The sequence below is a fragment of the Brachyistius frenatus genome, unplaced genomic scaffold, assembly GCF_029030835.1.
Source record: "Brachyistius frenatus isolate BFR_SWC_R1_liver_20210118 unplaced genomic scaffold, ASM2903083v1 Contig_142, whole genome shotgun sequence".
In the NCBI taxonomy this organism is placed as follows: Eukaryota; Metazoa; Chordata; class Actinopteri; family Embiotocidae; genus Brachyistius; species Brachyistius frenatus.
Window position 1 is genome coordinate 174474 of NW_027210741.1, and position 15310 is coordinate 189783.

A 15310-nucleotide genomic window follows, 5' to 3' on the forward strand; every position below is an offset into this window, starting at 1 on the left:
TGATTTTGTCCAGGGCCGTGCAAATCCTCCTGTCCTGCTGTTAACTGCAATGCCGCTGTGGCCAATAAATCCTTAGAGTAGCCTGCATTATTGTTCAGCCAAAGTTTTGTCAAACCACCATAAAAATGTTACGTGGGTGACTGCACGCAGGGGGATAAAAGGAAACGAAAGAGCAGATAAATTAGCAAAACAAGCTTTGGAGTGTCAGCACAGCACAGACATTTTATTCAGCAAAGCAGAAGTTAAATCAATAATCAAAAGAAACATTGTTAAGGAATGGCAGCACAGTTGGGACTCAGGAGACACAGGAAGACAACTTTATGATATTCAAAAAGAAGTTGGCATAGTGAGGACATCCAGAAGAAGCACCATGGACAAAACATATTCACCAGACTTAGGGTTGGACACACAAGGCTTAATAAAACAGTGCAATTAATAAATAAACACCCGACAGGACTATGTGAGGACTGCAAAATACCAGAATCTGTAGATCATATCAATTGTTATTGCCAGAAATTCACACTGGAGCGAGACAGGTTAAAGAGGCAGCTGGGAGCTGAGCAACTTTATTAAAAAGATGCATTAACCTTAGGGGCAGGAAGTGTATTGCAATACTTAAAAAAACCCAGGATTGAGTAAACGAATTTAGTTCACCCAATTGGTACAACCTTTTTTCTTTTCTGTAAGGGGACAGGTAACTCTGGTCCACACTCCAATACAGTAGGTGGCGGTAATGCACCTTTCGCTGGATGCCATCCGCCATAAAACTCAGAAGAAGAAGAAGAACACGAAGAAGAAGAAGAAGAAGAAGAAGAAGACCAAGAAGACTTTTCACCAAAAACGGAAGCAGGCGGAAGGGAGTCCTCTCGCAATGCGTGAGTACTCTTTGACTCCAGCTGTCAGTAGACGAGGCTTCGCGTCACGACGAGCAGGAGAGGAGAAGGCTTTGTGGAAGGACAGCCAGAAAAATGCAGCTCAGCAACGATTTCTCTCACAAGCTCAGATGCACGAAGCGCGTCAGGTCTCCAGTGTTAAAACACAGCGTGTAGCCAACTTGCCGACAGATAGGAAGACTGTCCCCGTCCTCGGTTGTTATTCATTTCCTCCGCGGACGCCGGAGTGCTTGTCTGCTTCCGACAGAACTAGTCCAGACATGAGTGACGTTAATCTGATTTTCTGGGACCAGTTGCAGGCTGGCAGCTCCGAGGTGGACTGGTGTGAAGGCAATTACCTGATTTACCCCAGCATCGCTGAATTTTACAACACGGTCGGTTTGAAGTCGCTGGACTTGGGAGCTTTTTTGTTGTTGTTGTTTCGCATAATGCAGTTCTGTTTACACTCACAGCTTCTCTGCCTTTTGTTTTCCTTCTGCTTTTCTCATGGTAGTCTGAGGTTAACTTCTAGAGTTATTGTGAGCAGTGTGGCTGCTTCAGCATTATGATGCTTATTGTTAGCAGCAGGATTTTCCTTTTCACCATTTCAGCTTTTGACGAGCAAGTTGTCATTAAATCACATGACCGGCTCTGATGTGATGGATTTTTTTGCTCACAGCTTTTCCTTTTGTTTATCATTTCAGATCAGCAACATTTTGTTTTTCGTTTTGCCTCCGATATTAATGTGTTTGTTCCGCCAATATGCAACACATTTCAACAGTGGGATCTACCTCATCTGGATTCTGCTAGTGGTGGTTGGTAAGTTTTGACCTCTTGACCGCTTCATCTTTATCATATGTATAGTTTTATGCATGACAAGTGAAGGGAGGATGCTGTCAAAAAGATGAAACGGTAGTTTATATGCATTAACCTACAAAGTATCCTGCATTAAACAGTAAACCTTTAGAGCACCAGTTCTCTTCTGTAAACATGCACTCACTTTTTATTTTTTTATTTTATTGTAGCCTACTTTAGGTTGCTTTCAGCACCTTGGAGAACAGCTTTTCTGTTGATTTGTCCCTCCTCAGTGTCTTCTGTCTCTTCATGTAATCCCAGACTGACTCCCTGATGTGGAGGTCATACCATCTGTTGCGACTCCTTGTTTTCCTTGTTGCTGGATATACTGTAGTTCTTAGTGACTTGGGCTGCATGTTTGGGGTTATTAAAGGTCATACTGTGCTGCACTACATGACTTTGTTTCTTACATGAGGAGGGCAGACTATTAGAAATACATTTGAGTATACTGCGGTCTGCTATGATTAGTCAAATAGTTGACAGATTGTTTTGAGTCATTTTTAAATGAAAAAATACAAAAATTCTCTAATTTCAGCTGTTTAGATGTAAATGTATATTATGGTTCCTTTTAGTCCTCCATGGTAATAAACTGAATATCTTTTGTTTGTGGACTGTCGGCCAGGACAACACAAGACATGTTAGGCTGCACAAATAATTAATGGTTCCATTGAGAAAACAAGCAACACATTAGTTGATAACAATAATAATAATTGATAATAAATAATACTTATTTACAGCCCCAGTACAACTCTACTACTAACACCACGGTGACGGTGTAAAAAGGAACGGAGCAGTATATGCATAATAAAGTTTGACTTTATGGCAGAACAGTTGTATTGTATTGAACAGAAGTGTATCTAATTAAGTGGTTACTGAGTGTAGTTCCATCAGTCAATTAAACAATTAGTTGTTTAAAAGAAAATCATTTTGTTCATGAATTATTTGTTTAAGTGATTGTTTATGAATCCTTTTACGAGTTCTGTCTTCTTATTTATGAATATTTGTTGGTTTTCCTCATTAATTATGAGAGTAAACTGAATATTTTTAATAATATTTTTCATTTTCAATTAAATTAATTAAATTAATTTATAGACCGGAAGAGAGGTTGGTTTTTTGAATAATAAAAAAAAAATGATGAAAAAGGTGTTTAAACCTATCAGTCAGTATTCTCAGCTGTGGCTTCTTTCACTGTCCTTAGTCATAACTTTGGATTGTCCTGAATCCCTTAAGCCTTTTTGGAAAAAGAATAAACTTGGTTGTATGTACAAGTCTGGTAATTTGAGTTAATTTTGACACAGTATTTAGGTCTTAACCCTCGTGTCGTCCTTGGGTCAAAATGACCCGCAGCTGTGTTCAACCAAGTTCTATTTTATTTTCATATTTTTTGGGATCATTGGTGACAAGGAGGCTGTGAGGGTTTCTTTAAAGAATGATGACCAATGATCCCAAAAAATATGAAAATATAGAAATAAAATAGACCTTGGTTGAACACAGCTACGGGTCATTTTGACCCGAGGACAACACGAGGGTCAAATGGTGCTGCTGTATGTAAATAGTAGCACAGTCCTGGAGAGATTACAGAGCCTCGTTCCCTCAGTGCTGTTCTCAAAACACTCAGGTTGCACTGTCAGCAAAGATAACCTGACAATTCCCACCCCCGCCTCCATTCCTGAAAGGTGACCTCTGCATATCACAAAAAAACAGAGTAGCAGTTGAACAGGATTTGAATAAATGTTAGCAACAGGACACTGAGCTGTGGGTCAGATGTGACACGTGTGTGTAGGTCATTTATTCTCAAACTGGACTGTGGAACTTTTTGTTAATATTGTCTGTGTGTGCAGAGCAGTCCCATGTCTCCTGTCAAATCCTGTCAAACACCTGAGTGCCAAAGCAGTGATCCATTTTCAAGGGAAATTTAAGCAGTCCGTCTTGTTTTGTTGACTCGTTGGAGCCTATTTGACGCCCAGCATTTCTGGTTCCATACCACAAATGCCTTCCTTTTAACTCTGACTGCATCCAGTTTTAGCAACCATCACACTGTTAAAGCACAGAAACAGTGCTAACAAGTGGTCACATGGTTTCATTGCTTGTCCTGTGTCTGAAGCTGGGATGAACTTTGACTGAAGTAGAAAAACGAGCCGATAGGTTCTAGTGTGAAAACAACATTCAGCTGCTTTTCTTTGGCCTTGGCCTTTGGTGTGTGTGGACACAGTTATTCGTATAGTTTAGGTTTACTGCACCGCCTGCTATGAGAAAATAATCTGCAATGTGTATGTAACACAGTGCTCAATACTTTCTGCACTGGCTGTTTGCTCTATAAAATATTTGAAAATACAGAAAAATGTCAGTCACAGACTCAAAAAGTCAGATATGACTTTTAAAATAATTCTGCAATGATCATATTCCTTATGAATGAATCTTCTGATTATTGTTCAGTTAATTGATTAATTATTTTGTATTTTCAAAAATATTGAAAGATTTTTTTTGGGGGCATTTCCTCAATAGTTTTACCTAAAAAGCGACAGAAAGGATTTATCAATAATCACAACAGATCTAGATTATTTTTCAGACGATTGACTAATCAATTAATTGATTAATCAATTCAACTCTACTTCAAATGTTTTGTTGAGCTAGCAGTCAAAAAACTCAAATACTTATAGTTTCTGTTTACTGTCATACAAGACTAACAAAACCAGTTAATATTTTCATTTGAAAGTCAGAACTTTGGAATGTTTTTTGGCTCGACTTAATCAATCAATTTGTAAAATAGTTGCCATTTCCTTCTCGGACAGTGAGAGTGTTGAGTCTGCCTCTTTTTGTAAGTTATGTTGCAAGTACACTGACAGCTTGTCACAATTATTAACTTCTGACTGGGAGCAGCCGTCGCTTCTGGATAAGAAGTCTGCTGAGATGCTGGAATCTCCTGCAGCGCCTGTTATGACAACAGATTACGCTGATAAAATAAGGTCTGCTGGAGCGTGATAACAAAGGGGGCACCGACTGATCCAGCCCTCCACTGCGTTTCCAAACTCACAGTAATGCCTCTCTGCAAGCAGCTATTTGTAATTGAAGGCACCCCTAGGAGATTTCCTGTAAACAGTTATGTTTACATTCAGTGTATCTTCGAACAAACATGAAGAACGGATTTCCTTCCCTGTAAAATGTTTGCAAAGCTGATGTCCATGATAGTTTGGAGCCTACATTGTTTGCATGCATGTTTACGAGCTTGCCGACTTTCTTTTTCCACATCTTTGTTGGTGCATCATTGCGTTTCTTGGGACATTACTCCCACCTGTAGATCAACAGAATAACTTTGGGTGGACTGCATCCTCATGCAGGAGACCTTTAACTTCTCATTAAGCTGCTTTTCTTTTTGGCAAACGAGGACATTTTACGCTCCAAAAATGAATATAATCTATATAATTTATAATTTATATAATCTGTTTGTACGGATCTTGTTTAGAGGGGACACTTGGTTATTGTTAGGGCCCGCGCACCGAGCATCGGTGTGAAAGCCCTATTGTATTTTGTAAAAATGTTCTTTTTCTTCTCCTTTTTCTTCTTAGTTCTTACGTAAAGTGATTTGCCTTTTTGGAGGCTTTATCATATTCAAAAACTCATGAAAGTGGATACGCATATGTCTCCCGATGAAAAATTTCGTATTCTAGTGGAGTCGCAAGTGGGCGCGGCCAAACGGCTCGGGAGCGCCCCCTACAGAGATGCCCCGGCGGCCACATTTACCTAAATTCACAAAATCCGGTGGACACGTGTATCACACCGAGACGCACAAAAAGTTACATTGCACCGTTACGTCAACTGGACAGGAAGTCCACCATTTTGAATTTAGTCGCCATTTTGGGCGATTCTGACACGTTGTACTTTGTCGAACTAGTCCGAGGGATTTTGTCCGACCAACTTGAATTTAGGTTCTATGGATAGAAAACATGTTTGGGATTAAAAGTTATCAAAATAATTCGTTTTCGTCGATGCGTGTGCCTGTAAGAGGCGGCCATTTGGAGTGTCTCGCCATGAAACTACGAGTTGCTTTAAATCTTATGTACACGGACCGACCTTCTCCAAACATCACAGAAATGATAACAGCCCCGCCCTGAAGACCCCTGTGGGGTAATAGTTGCTCATAGTCATAGCGCCCCCTGTTGGCCACCGGAAATGACACTTTTCATACTTTCACGTTCTCCGTCGAGCTGGTTGATCCCATGAACCTAAAGTCGGGTCACAATAACCTAAACATGTAGTTGATGATATATTGAGACATTCGTTCCACTTTGTCAATGGGCGTCGCCGTGATGATGCGGCAAAGTTGGATGTCTCACCGTGACACAGGAAGTTGATGTTAAAGGTCAACGGATGCTTGAAACCTCACGAAATGTGTCACATACATCCTGCATGGTGAGATGATACATCTGATGTGTTTTGCGAGTGGTCGTGGCCACACAGCTCGCTCGCCGTGACACAGGAAGTTGATGTTAAAGGTCAACGGATGCTTGAAACCTCACGAAACGAGTGACATACGTCCGGCGTGGTGAGATGATACATCTGATGTGTTTTGCAAGTCGGCGTGGCCAAACGGCTCGCCAGCGCCCCCTGCTGGAGACAGGAAACGAGACAAAAATAGCAACTTTTTAACACACATATTAAATCTCTTTTCTTACAAAGTCTTTGTGCCTCTGTGTCTCTTTCTGTCTCCCAGGTATTGGATCAACTTATTTTCATGCCACCCTCAGCTTCCTTGGCCAAATGCTGGATGAGCTGGCCATTTTATGGGTGCTCATGTGTGCCATTGCCATGTGGTTTCCCAAAAGATACCTACCAAGGATGTTCAGGAGGGATCGGTATGTTGATTAGTGTGATTTTTACATTAAAGTATACACCTTTAAAAACTGGTAAACCTCTTAGTCCAACCACTTTAACTTATCATGACAGCAGCTGACTTGTATGTCTTTAACTGATCAGTGAATTCAGAGGAAGAATTTATTCGTACATTTAGCTCAGTGTTTGGACTTCACACATGGACAGCTGGAGGCATCTGATTCAGTCATGGTTGTCTTACACAAAATAAAAGACATTTTTAAAATACTAAATGGAAAGTGATATAGATTTGCCACATTTTCACACTGAGTTAATTTCACAAGTCAAACATTTATCTACTTCAGTATGTTATGCCTTATATGTGTGCAGTCGGCCACTGGTTTGTCACATGATGTGTCTACTGCAGTAACTCTACTGTTTAATAATAGGCCTGTCTGAGATAGCTGACAACAGTCAAAGCTGCACCACATGTCTTTACTTCTCTTTCCATTGTCACAGAGCCGTCATGGCTGCTTACTATTTTCCCCAGCCTTTGCTTATCTGCAGCTGAGCTGAATGCTTGTTTGTTATATATATTTTAAGTGTGCAAGAGGCATTTCTGGAAAGAGCTTGAGTCTCTCCGTTGCTCTGACTCGTTTCACTTCTCCATCTAGGTCAAGGTTCAAAGTGGTCATTGGCATCTTGTCGGGGATCACCACTGGGCTGGCCTTTGTCAAACCTGTCATCAACTCGCTGTCTCTCATGACTCTGGGCATCCCCTGCACTGCTCTGCTCATCACTGAGCTCAAACGGTTAGTGGAAAGGCAGTTTTTTTTAACAGCAGTGATGAGTGGAGACGTGAATGTTCAGGCCTACAATATAACGCTGTTATTTCAGTCACCAAGCAGCTCCTATTTTTTTAATGGGAAGAAGATTGGACGTAAAAATTCAACTGATAGTCATTCTTCCTCAGTCAGGACTTTTAAAAAATTACAGCTACAAAATAACAATGTTTTTTTTCTAACTCAGTAGCTTTTCTTCCCTCAAAGTCAACACAAACCTTGTAAAATCAACGATGCTACAGAATCCCCCCCACCGAGTGGAGCTCTACTTACAAATCCTGCTTCACTTTACCTTTGACTCTGATGAAAAAGCTGTTTATCAGTCTGAGTAATTTGTCATTTTTTATTAGTTTTGTTTTTATGTGACGGTGTTACTTATGACCCATTTTACATTGTAATCTTCTTGTGTAAGACTCTGCTGGATCAGGACTATTGACTGAGGGCTGTTTGTTTGATTGTTGTGTTTGCAGATAGCTTTTTCTCTATAACTGGTTTGTACTGTGGGATTAGGTAGCTGTTCATAAATGCATTACTAATTTCAGGTATAAGGCCCTCTCTCTGTTCTTAATTTTTTGTGGCCAGTTTCAAGCTAGTGATTTTCTATTACAAATCTATTTGCACCATTAAAACTTATTTCACTTTGTTAATAATTTGTAAACCGTTTCCTTGCAAACTCAAACAAAATCAATTTAAAATGTACACAAACAAGAAGTGACTGTAACATCACCAGCTCTAACTTAACTTGAAAAAGTAGTTAATGATATTAATAATCAGTTGTCTATAAATGCTTTTGCTTTGTTTCGTTTATATGATTATGATGATTATTTCACCGATCAGGCACATTGACTATATTCTATATTACCTCTTTAACTCTTTATAAGGTCATATACTAGCAAATGAACCTTGCCTTTGTTAGTTAATTACACAACTGTTACACTGAGCAGGCATAGACATTTACTAAAGACTAAATCCCACCTATAAATAAAACCTGTTTCAGTTTAGCGATCTAAAAATCTGCACTCAGTAAACACTTCAAACAAAACTAATTTTAAATTAACAGCAGAAAACATCAGTGATGATGTATGTGGTCGGCTGCTGCTATGTTTATGAACAAAAGTGAAACAATGTCAAGACGTAATGTCTGCATACATTAATATGTCACTTTTAGCCTTTTGCACTCACAGTGTCTGATGACATGTTCCAGGTTAATTATAGGGACTTTTGATGTGAAGGAATGCTCCTGGAAACACCACAACAAGCCTTTCATGCCCCTTTTGTGTGTGTTTGTGTTTCTAATGCTTTCCGCCATCACAGTAATGTGGACGCGTGTGCTGTTGTTTCCGTTTCCCACAACTCTTACTCACCACCGTTTTGAAACTTTAAGTCATCTATTGTTCTTCCTGCTAATAATTCTCGACATTACTGCCAGTGCCAGTCATAAATGGAGGCTGCTTGTTTTTGTTCTGCTAAGTGGGAGAGAATTCCTTTGGCCCTGATGGATGGACTTCTGCTCTAAAAGAACAAACTATTCTGTTGTCGTTAGCTTTTTTTTAATTTTTTTTTACAGTATGACTGTTGACCTCTATTCAAGTCACTTCCAGCTGAACAAAAACAACATGTCCACTGTATCAGATATCCATCCACCATTATTACATAAAACTGTAATACAATTATGCAGAGCAAAATAAAAAAAAAATAGAGCCCAGCGTTTACCATGTTTAGGCTCTACTTGTGGCCTGCTCTGGTATATACAATCACTCTGTTTCAACGTAGGTGAATCTTCTGATTTCACTCTTCAAACCAATACATTTTTGACAGCACACTTGACTTTTGAGACTGACTTGCATGCACTGCAGCAACTGGGTGGGGACCAGAGGTTTCTCTGTGCACAGTCGCCTAGCTAGTGTATGATGGCCTGCATGGGAGGCGTTTAGGGAACTGGTAAATTGTAACATCTGTATTTTAGGCATTTAGGGGACATCTATTGAAATACCATTAATATAATGTGCCCAGGTCAGAAGAAAATTCTCTCAATAGGGATTTTTCTTTTGTCAATGCTAGTTTATTACAATTTCAGAATATTTTATATTTTTGGAAATCATTTCCAATCTGTGAGAACAAGATTGTGTTCATCAAGAGAACAAAACTATATACAAGTCAGACAGTGGCAGAAACAATTATTTTGAAAGTCAAAGCAGGGTTGTCTGGGGAAATGGACATTTGTTGCATGTTACCACTCACCATGTATTTCTGCCATAACCTATCCAATAAAGGATGCACAATGCCAAAAGATAAATATAAGCCAAAATAACTTCGAAACATCCATGTGCATGTCATTATCATAAGTAGCTGTTTCTTATTACCTCTTTACAACTATTAAGATATTGACATCAATAACAAGACAAGAGCTGCTGTATCTTCAGTGTTGTGTTCAATAAGTATCTGGATTTGTGTCACGAATGTAATGGAGCCACTTCCATCCTATATACTCGAGTGAGAGAAGCGACACAGCCGGACTCCACCCCAGATAGAAAGTTCGGCCTTTCCTTTGCTTATCTTTGCCTCCAACAGTTAAACTGTCCTTCACGATCACTGACACTATCTCCAAGGAGAAATCCACATTTCATGTATTGTTTCTTATCTCAAATAGTTCTTTAATCAGTGAGCTGATGTTCAGAGTATTCCAAATATCCGGCTGTGTGGTGATGGTTTTGTCTGTGTATGTTAGGTGGCAGGAAGAGGTGTTGGCTGACTCAGGGCAGTATGTATGTAAATGAAGTTACTAAGGCAAACTGGCCTACTACCTGATGCACAATCAGGATTTTATCCCATGTGAAAAGGATAAATTGAAACACTTACAGTATACCACAATAATAATGCCTACTTAATGGCCAATTTCCCTCTGGGAAGTTGTATCATTGACCATCTATTTTTGTACTTCCTGTTGCTGATGACATGGTTGTGACACTGTTTTTTTTTTTGCAACTTCCTTTGTGGACCAGTTATGTCCACAAAGACAAACAAAGACAATTTACCAGTGTAGCTCATCAACAGTGGCTGCTGGTACATGTAGAAAAATCCAGGTTGTAGTTCAAAGCATACACAGCCTTCATTGCTGCGGCATGTTACTAACCCTGTGTTACACTGTAATGTAGCCTGTATACAAGGATCTCATTGTTTGGGCCAAAGTAATCCACTAAGAGCTGCTCTATTTTAAAATATAGTTATCATTTAGCCTTCAAATGAAGGATTTTCAACAGAATGTTTTATCAGTTGCTCGAGCAGGAAAAAACAAAAAGTAAAGCCCCAAGCATCCACTCCAAGTAACACATTTGACTTAAGTAAATTTCCAATAAAACGCTGAAGATGTCCTTGCAGATTTTTTCTGCCATTATGACACTGAGGTGTAGCTCCTGTTTTTTTTTTCGCAGCAATGTAAGGTGATTGTTATTTTTAGACAGTGCATTTATAAATTAATATTGTAATGATGTAAAGCACTGCCCACTATCCCCCACCACTACCACAGCACCCAAGCCCTCCGAGAACCAGGGAACAGCTCAATCAGCTGCTGCCCCACATACGGTAGCTCTTGCTGGCTTGGTTTACTTGACCAAATTTTACATTTATACAATCTTAGGTTTATTGATTCTTCTGATTACAGTGCAGGAAATTATTGAGTTTGATTATTCAAATGATAAACTAGTAATTTGAGCCAAAAAGTTAACCGAACACAACATTTGGTCTAGACAGGGGAGGTCAGTCAGAAGCACTACGTTCATGTTATTTTTCTTAAAGCCAATGTCAGAACCAATTTGAGACTAATATTTTTTCAACTGAATAACTTCCACATTCACACAAACGGCCTTGATCTGTGGGAGGGGGCACAGCTGATTGATTAACCCAAACGATTTGTCTTTAAAATGAAATTATATTTTACTTTCTGTCGTAACAGAGCTGTCTCATTGTTGCTACTCCTTGGCTTTAGGCTAGCACTTAAAATTGTCCATAGCACTTGAGTGATGTTTGTTGTTTACCTATGTCCTATTGTGCTGAAGAGCCTTCTGGAAACATTCCTCTCTAATGGAAACAATGGAAACTCAAATTAGAGGCTTATAAAATAGTATGACTTCATCAAATGAGGGGAGGTGACAAACGGTCACTGTGACCACGCTGCTGCATCATCATAGCCAGGCATTCATGTGCCTGACATTGTCTTGGCACTCGGTGTTTGCCTCAACTGTGACCAGTGTGTCTAAGGAGCACAAGACTAAGAATAGTTTGTGAGTGGCACTCTGGATAAGCACGCGTCTGTAGGTCAGTGGTGTGTCAACGTGGAGATAATTCTCACTAGAGTAGCTATTAATGGCATTAAAATAACATGTATAGACAATGCATACACACAAAGGTTGGCACATTTGCGGATTAAGCGCAGAAATCACATTGGAAGGATGAAAACGGTGTGCTGTGATTCGTTATTAGGGGCTGGTTGATGATGTTGAGGCTGATGTTGATATGCATTAAGAATGAACAGTATATGTAGTGAAGACGAGTTGTAAAAACTTGTGTGTCCATTTGTGTTTTCATAGCTGTGCACATTTCTCTGTCATTGCAGGTGTGAAAACCCACGTGTGTTCAAGCTGGGCCTGATCTCTGGGTTCTGGTGGGCGCTGGCTCTGCTCTGCTGGATCAGTGACAGGATATTCTGCGAAATGTGGTCATCTGTCAACTTTCCCTACTTACACTGTGCTTGGTACGTTCAAAGCCAACTCAGAAAACACAATCAATGTTATTATTTATTGACAACATATGTGATCTTGGGACATTAAAATATAATTAATAAACATGAATAATGAATACATATTTTCCATATTTAAACCTGTTGGAACAACTTTTGTGATTACATTTTTTTTAAAAATCGCAACTTTGTCTTGTCTGTGTATAAACTGGTCCTACAAATCTTATTTTTTGGAAACAAGTGAGTAAATGTTTCAGTGCAGTTTCATTATTTCATCCTGCTCTCAGCTTGTGTATATATTCAGACATGACGGTCTTGATTCTGAATAATGAAAGATTGAAGGAGATTGCTGCACTGGAATGAAGAAAACCGAAACAAGGGGATTTGCATAATAGAAAAGTAGAAATGTTCTTACTTCGCTGGGAGACTTTCTGACTTGTTTTAAGAAAACAAGACTGTAAACACTTAAACTACAGACAAAAATAACTTTGTCTGTAATAATATCTAATAATAGATTTTAGCACTCGAGACGATGTTAATCTTTCACAGCTGCACCTGAACTATTTCCCAGGCAGTCCTGCTTATTCATACTCTTCTTGCTTTTACAGGCACATCCTCATTTGTCTGGCTTCCTACTTGGGTTGTGTGTGCTTTGCCTACTTTGACGTTGCCACCGAGGCCCCGGAGCGAGGGCCCGTCATCATGTTTTGGCCCAACGAGAAATGGGCCTTCATTGGTGTGCCCTATATTTCCTTACTCTGTGTCCACAAGAAGTCTGCTATCAAGGTGACTTAAAGTGACCTAAGCTTACTGCTCAGATAGTTGTGCTTCAACACTTTAACACCAAGATACACCAGCATGTCTCTGAGTCGGGTTGCATCTATTGGTGCTCTTGAGGATGTACGTAATGCACATTTCCGGTCTGGTCAACGTTATACAGCAGTGTTTATGCAACTCTTTCAAAGAACAAAAAGTGTCTCAAATTTGTCTAACTTGACACCGTATCACTCTTTAAATATCATGATAACAAAGCCAAGAAACATTTACAGTGTTCCAAACGTATCTCAGGCTTTGCATGAGAGGTCATGTGATCTCTGAAGAGGGAAAGTATTAGTATTATGCATTTGAGCCATTTTGTACACTTCATGGTATTTCAGAAAACCTCGTAAAGCATCATGTTGCCTTCCTAAGCATAAATATAGCATCTCATAGGTGCAGTCTGGCCATCATGAAACCATATTTAAAAACAATAACGCACTGGATCTACTGTGATTACCGCACAATGCATAAAAGCTTCATATTGCTTAGCCAGTATTAGTACACTCAGTGTAGCTCACTCATAAACATTACAAGAAGGTAATTTTCACAAAGCCTTAGGCTGTTCTAACCCCTGCGCTCTGTCTTGACGGGCTTTTAATGGAAAATGTCAGAAACACGATGGACGTCCTTTTGTTACCGATGTCTTATGTTTTACTTTCAGCATGCTACTGTTGTTGTTCAGGATAGTAGATAAGAAATGTGTTTAATATATTACTGTATATATATATTTTGTTAACTAACAATGTAATACAGAGTTATTTACCTAAGAAAAGAATATAGTTCATTTGTTGCTGAACGACACGGTACTTCTTGATATTGGCCAAAACACAAGATGGAAAATTAAAAAAGAACCTTCATGTGAAATGAAGAACGGTTAGCCTTTGGCTAAGCGCACGTATAATTTGAGAACAGTATAATTGTAGTTATTTGTTTGCTAATGTTCAGCTCTTAACGCTGAAAGATTTTCATGGCGGATTCTTTCTATTTTTTACCCAGACATCTAAACTTTTTAACTTCTCTTCAGGGTTATTATTGAGTATTTTAGGGTTTGTGCTAAATATGATCAAACTTAATCAAACAAGACAATGGATTTCAAAGGTCAATGGAGGTGCATTGTTTCTGTAAATTTGTGATGTTTTCGCTTTTGCATTCTTAGACACTAAAAGAGGAAAAGCAGTTTATAAATTGTATGGATTGATAAATCAATGGCAGGTAAAGTAGTGGGACAAATGCGATTTGAATATTGCTGACATAAAACCAAAACTCTTAATTTAGCTTCGGTCATTAGATAAAAAACAATAGATGTTCTGTAGATAGGGTAAAAGGGACGTTTTCTGGTTGTTACAAAGTGAAATGTTAGCTCTAAAAGATGAGGTGCTCCAAAGTTTTCTCACCTCAAACATTTGTCGGACATGTTGTTCTTCTAAACTGCCTCAAGCTGTGTCACTAAAATCATTTTACTCCCGTCCTCCTGCAGAGGGTTCTGGGAAAACTCAAACTGCTAAAATAACTTGGGCACTCATGAAGGGTCAAATGAAGGATCAAAATTGACAGATATTTTTTAACATTATGTATTTTGTTTAATCCAAAAACAATTTATATTTTTGTAAGGGAAGTGCAGCCAAAATTAATCGGTGAATGACTTTGATATTGCATTATTACAAAATTTTGTATTGCCAAACTTTTTTTTTTTTTTTTTTAATGTATCTTCAGGAGAAACTTTAGTGAGTATTGATAAGGTGAACAAATCCCAAGAATACCTACATTGTGCTGCAAATCATGTTGAATTGTACAGGTGATCCATGATGGTGGGTTGTTTGCATGATGCATAGAAAAGGAAAATATGCATAATTTGAGATTAAAATCAGTGAATTAGCATCAGATTGAGGATTTTGTGTAAACAGCCTGTTAAATGCTGCCTCTGTGTTGTGACGTTTGACTATGTGATTATGATAACGATGACTTCATGAGTTATGTCTTTTTATTAATTTACATGTATATAAATCTCAGTGTTTCTCTGCCTGCATTGACAATACAGACAAACTGCACAGAAGTATTTATTTTCATAAATTATCCTGTTTTGTAATCAAATATTTGTAATAGATTAGAATATCAGTATTTTATTTTATGCAATAAACCAAGTCAATACTCAGAAAATGGTGTTTGGTGTTTCTCTTGGAAAAATTCATTCATCACATATATTTCACAGTTAATTATACATTTTGCAGCTTCATGTCTCGTTCGTGTATGCAGCAGTTTTACTCACGATGATGCAGTTGACAGTTTTTGTCAGCAGGGGGCAACGTTTTTCCACATACCTCATTTTATTTCTCAGCACTATCAAAAGAACAATCACCATATTTTAGTAAAATTAAACG

At 38.7% G+C, this 15310-nt stretch overlaps 1 protein-coding gene across 1 annotated transcript; it reads left to right on the plus strand.

Moving 5' to 3' along the window:
- The first annotated feature begins 895 nt into the window (after positions 1–895).
- Positions 896–15083, plus strand: acer2 (alkaline ceramidase 2). The gene is made up of 6 exons (XM_069715349.1): positions 896–1267; positions 1577–1691; positions 6439–6580; positions 7211–7348; positions 11991–12128; positions 12722–15083. Exons 1-6 carry the CDS (start codon positions 1004–1006, stop codon positions 12906–12908), a joined length of 984 nt encoding a protein of 327 aa, XP_069571450.1. The 5' UTR covers positions 896–1003; the 3' UTR covers positions 12909–15083.
- Positions 15084–15310: the final 227 nt, after the last annotated feature.

Excerpts from the sequence above, each read along its gene's own strand:
- acer2 (XM_069715349.1), top strand. The coding sequence starts at position 1,004 with ATGCACGAAGCGCGTCAGGTCTCCAGTGTTAAAACACAGCGTGTAGCC. Across the intron at positions 1,692-6,438 it reads GATTCTGCTAGTGGTGGTTG|GTATTGGATCAACTTATTTT; the intron begins GTAAGTTTTGAC and ends TCTGTCTCCCAG. Across the intron at positions 6,581-7,210 it reads AGGATGTTCAGGAGGGATCG|GTCAAGGTTCAAAGTGGTCA; the intron begins GTATGTTGATTA and ends TTCTCCATCTAG.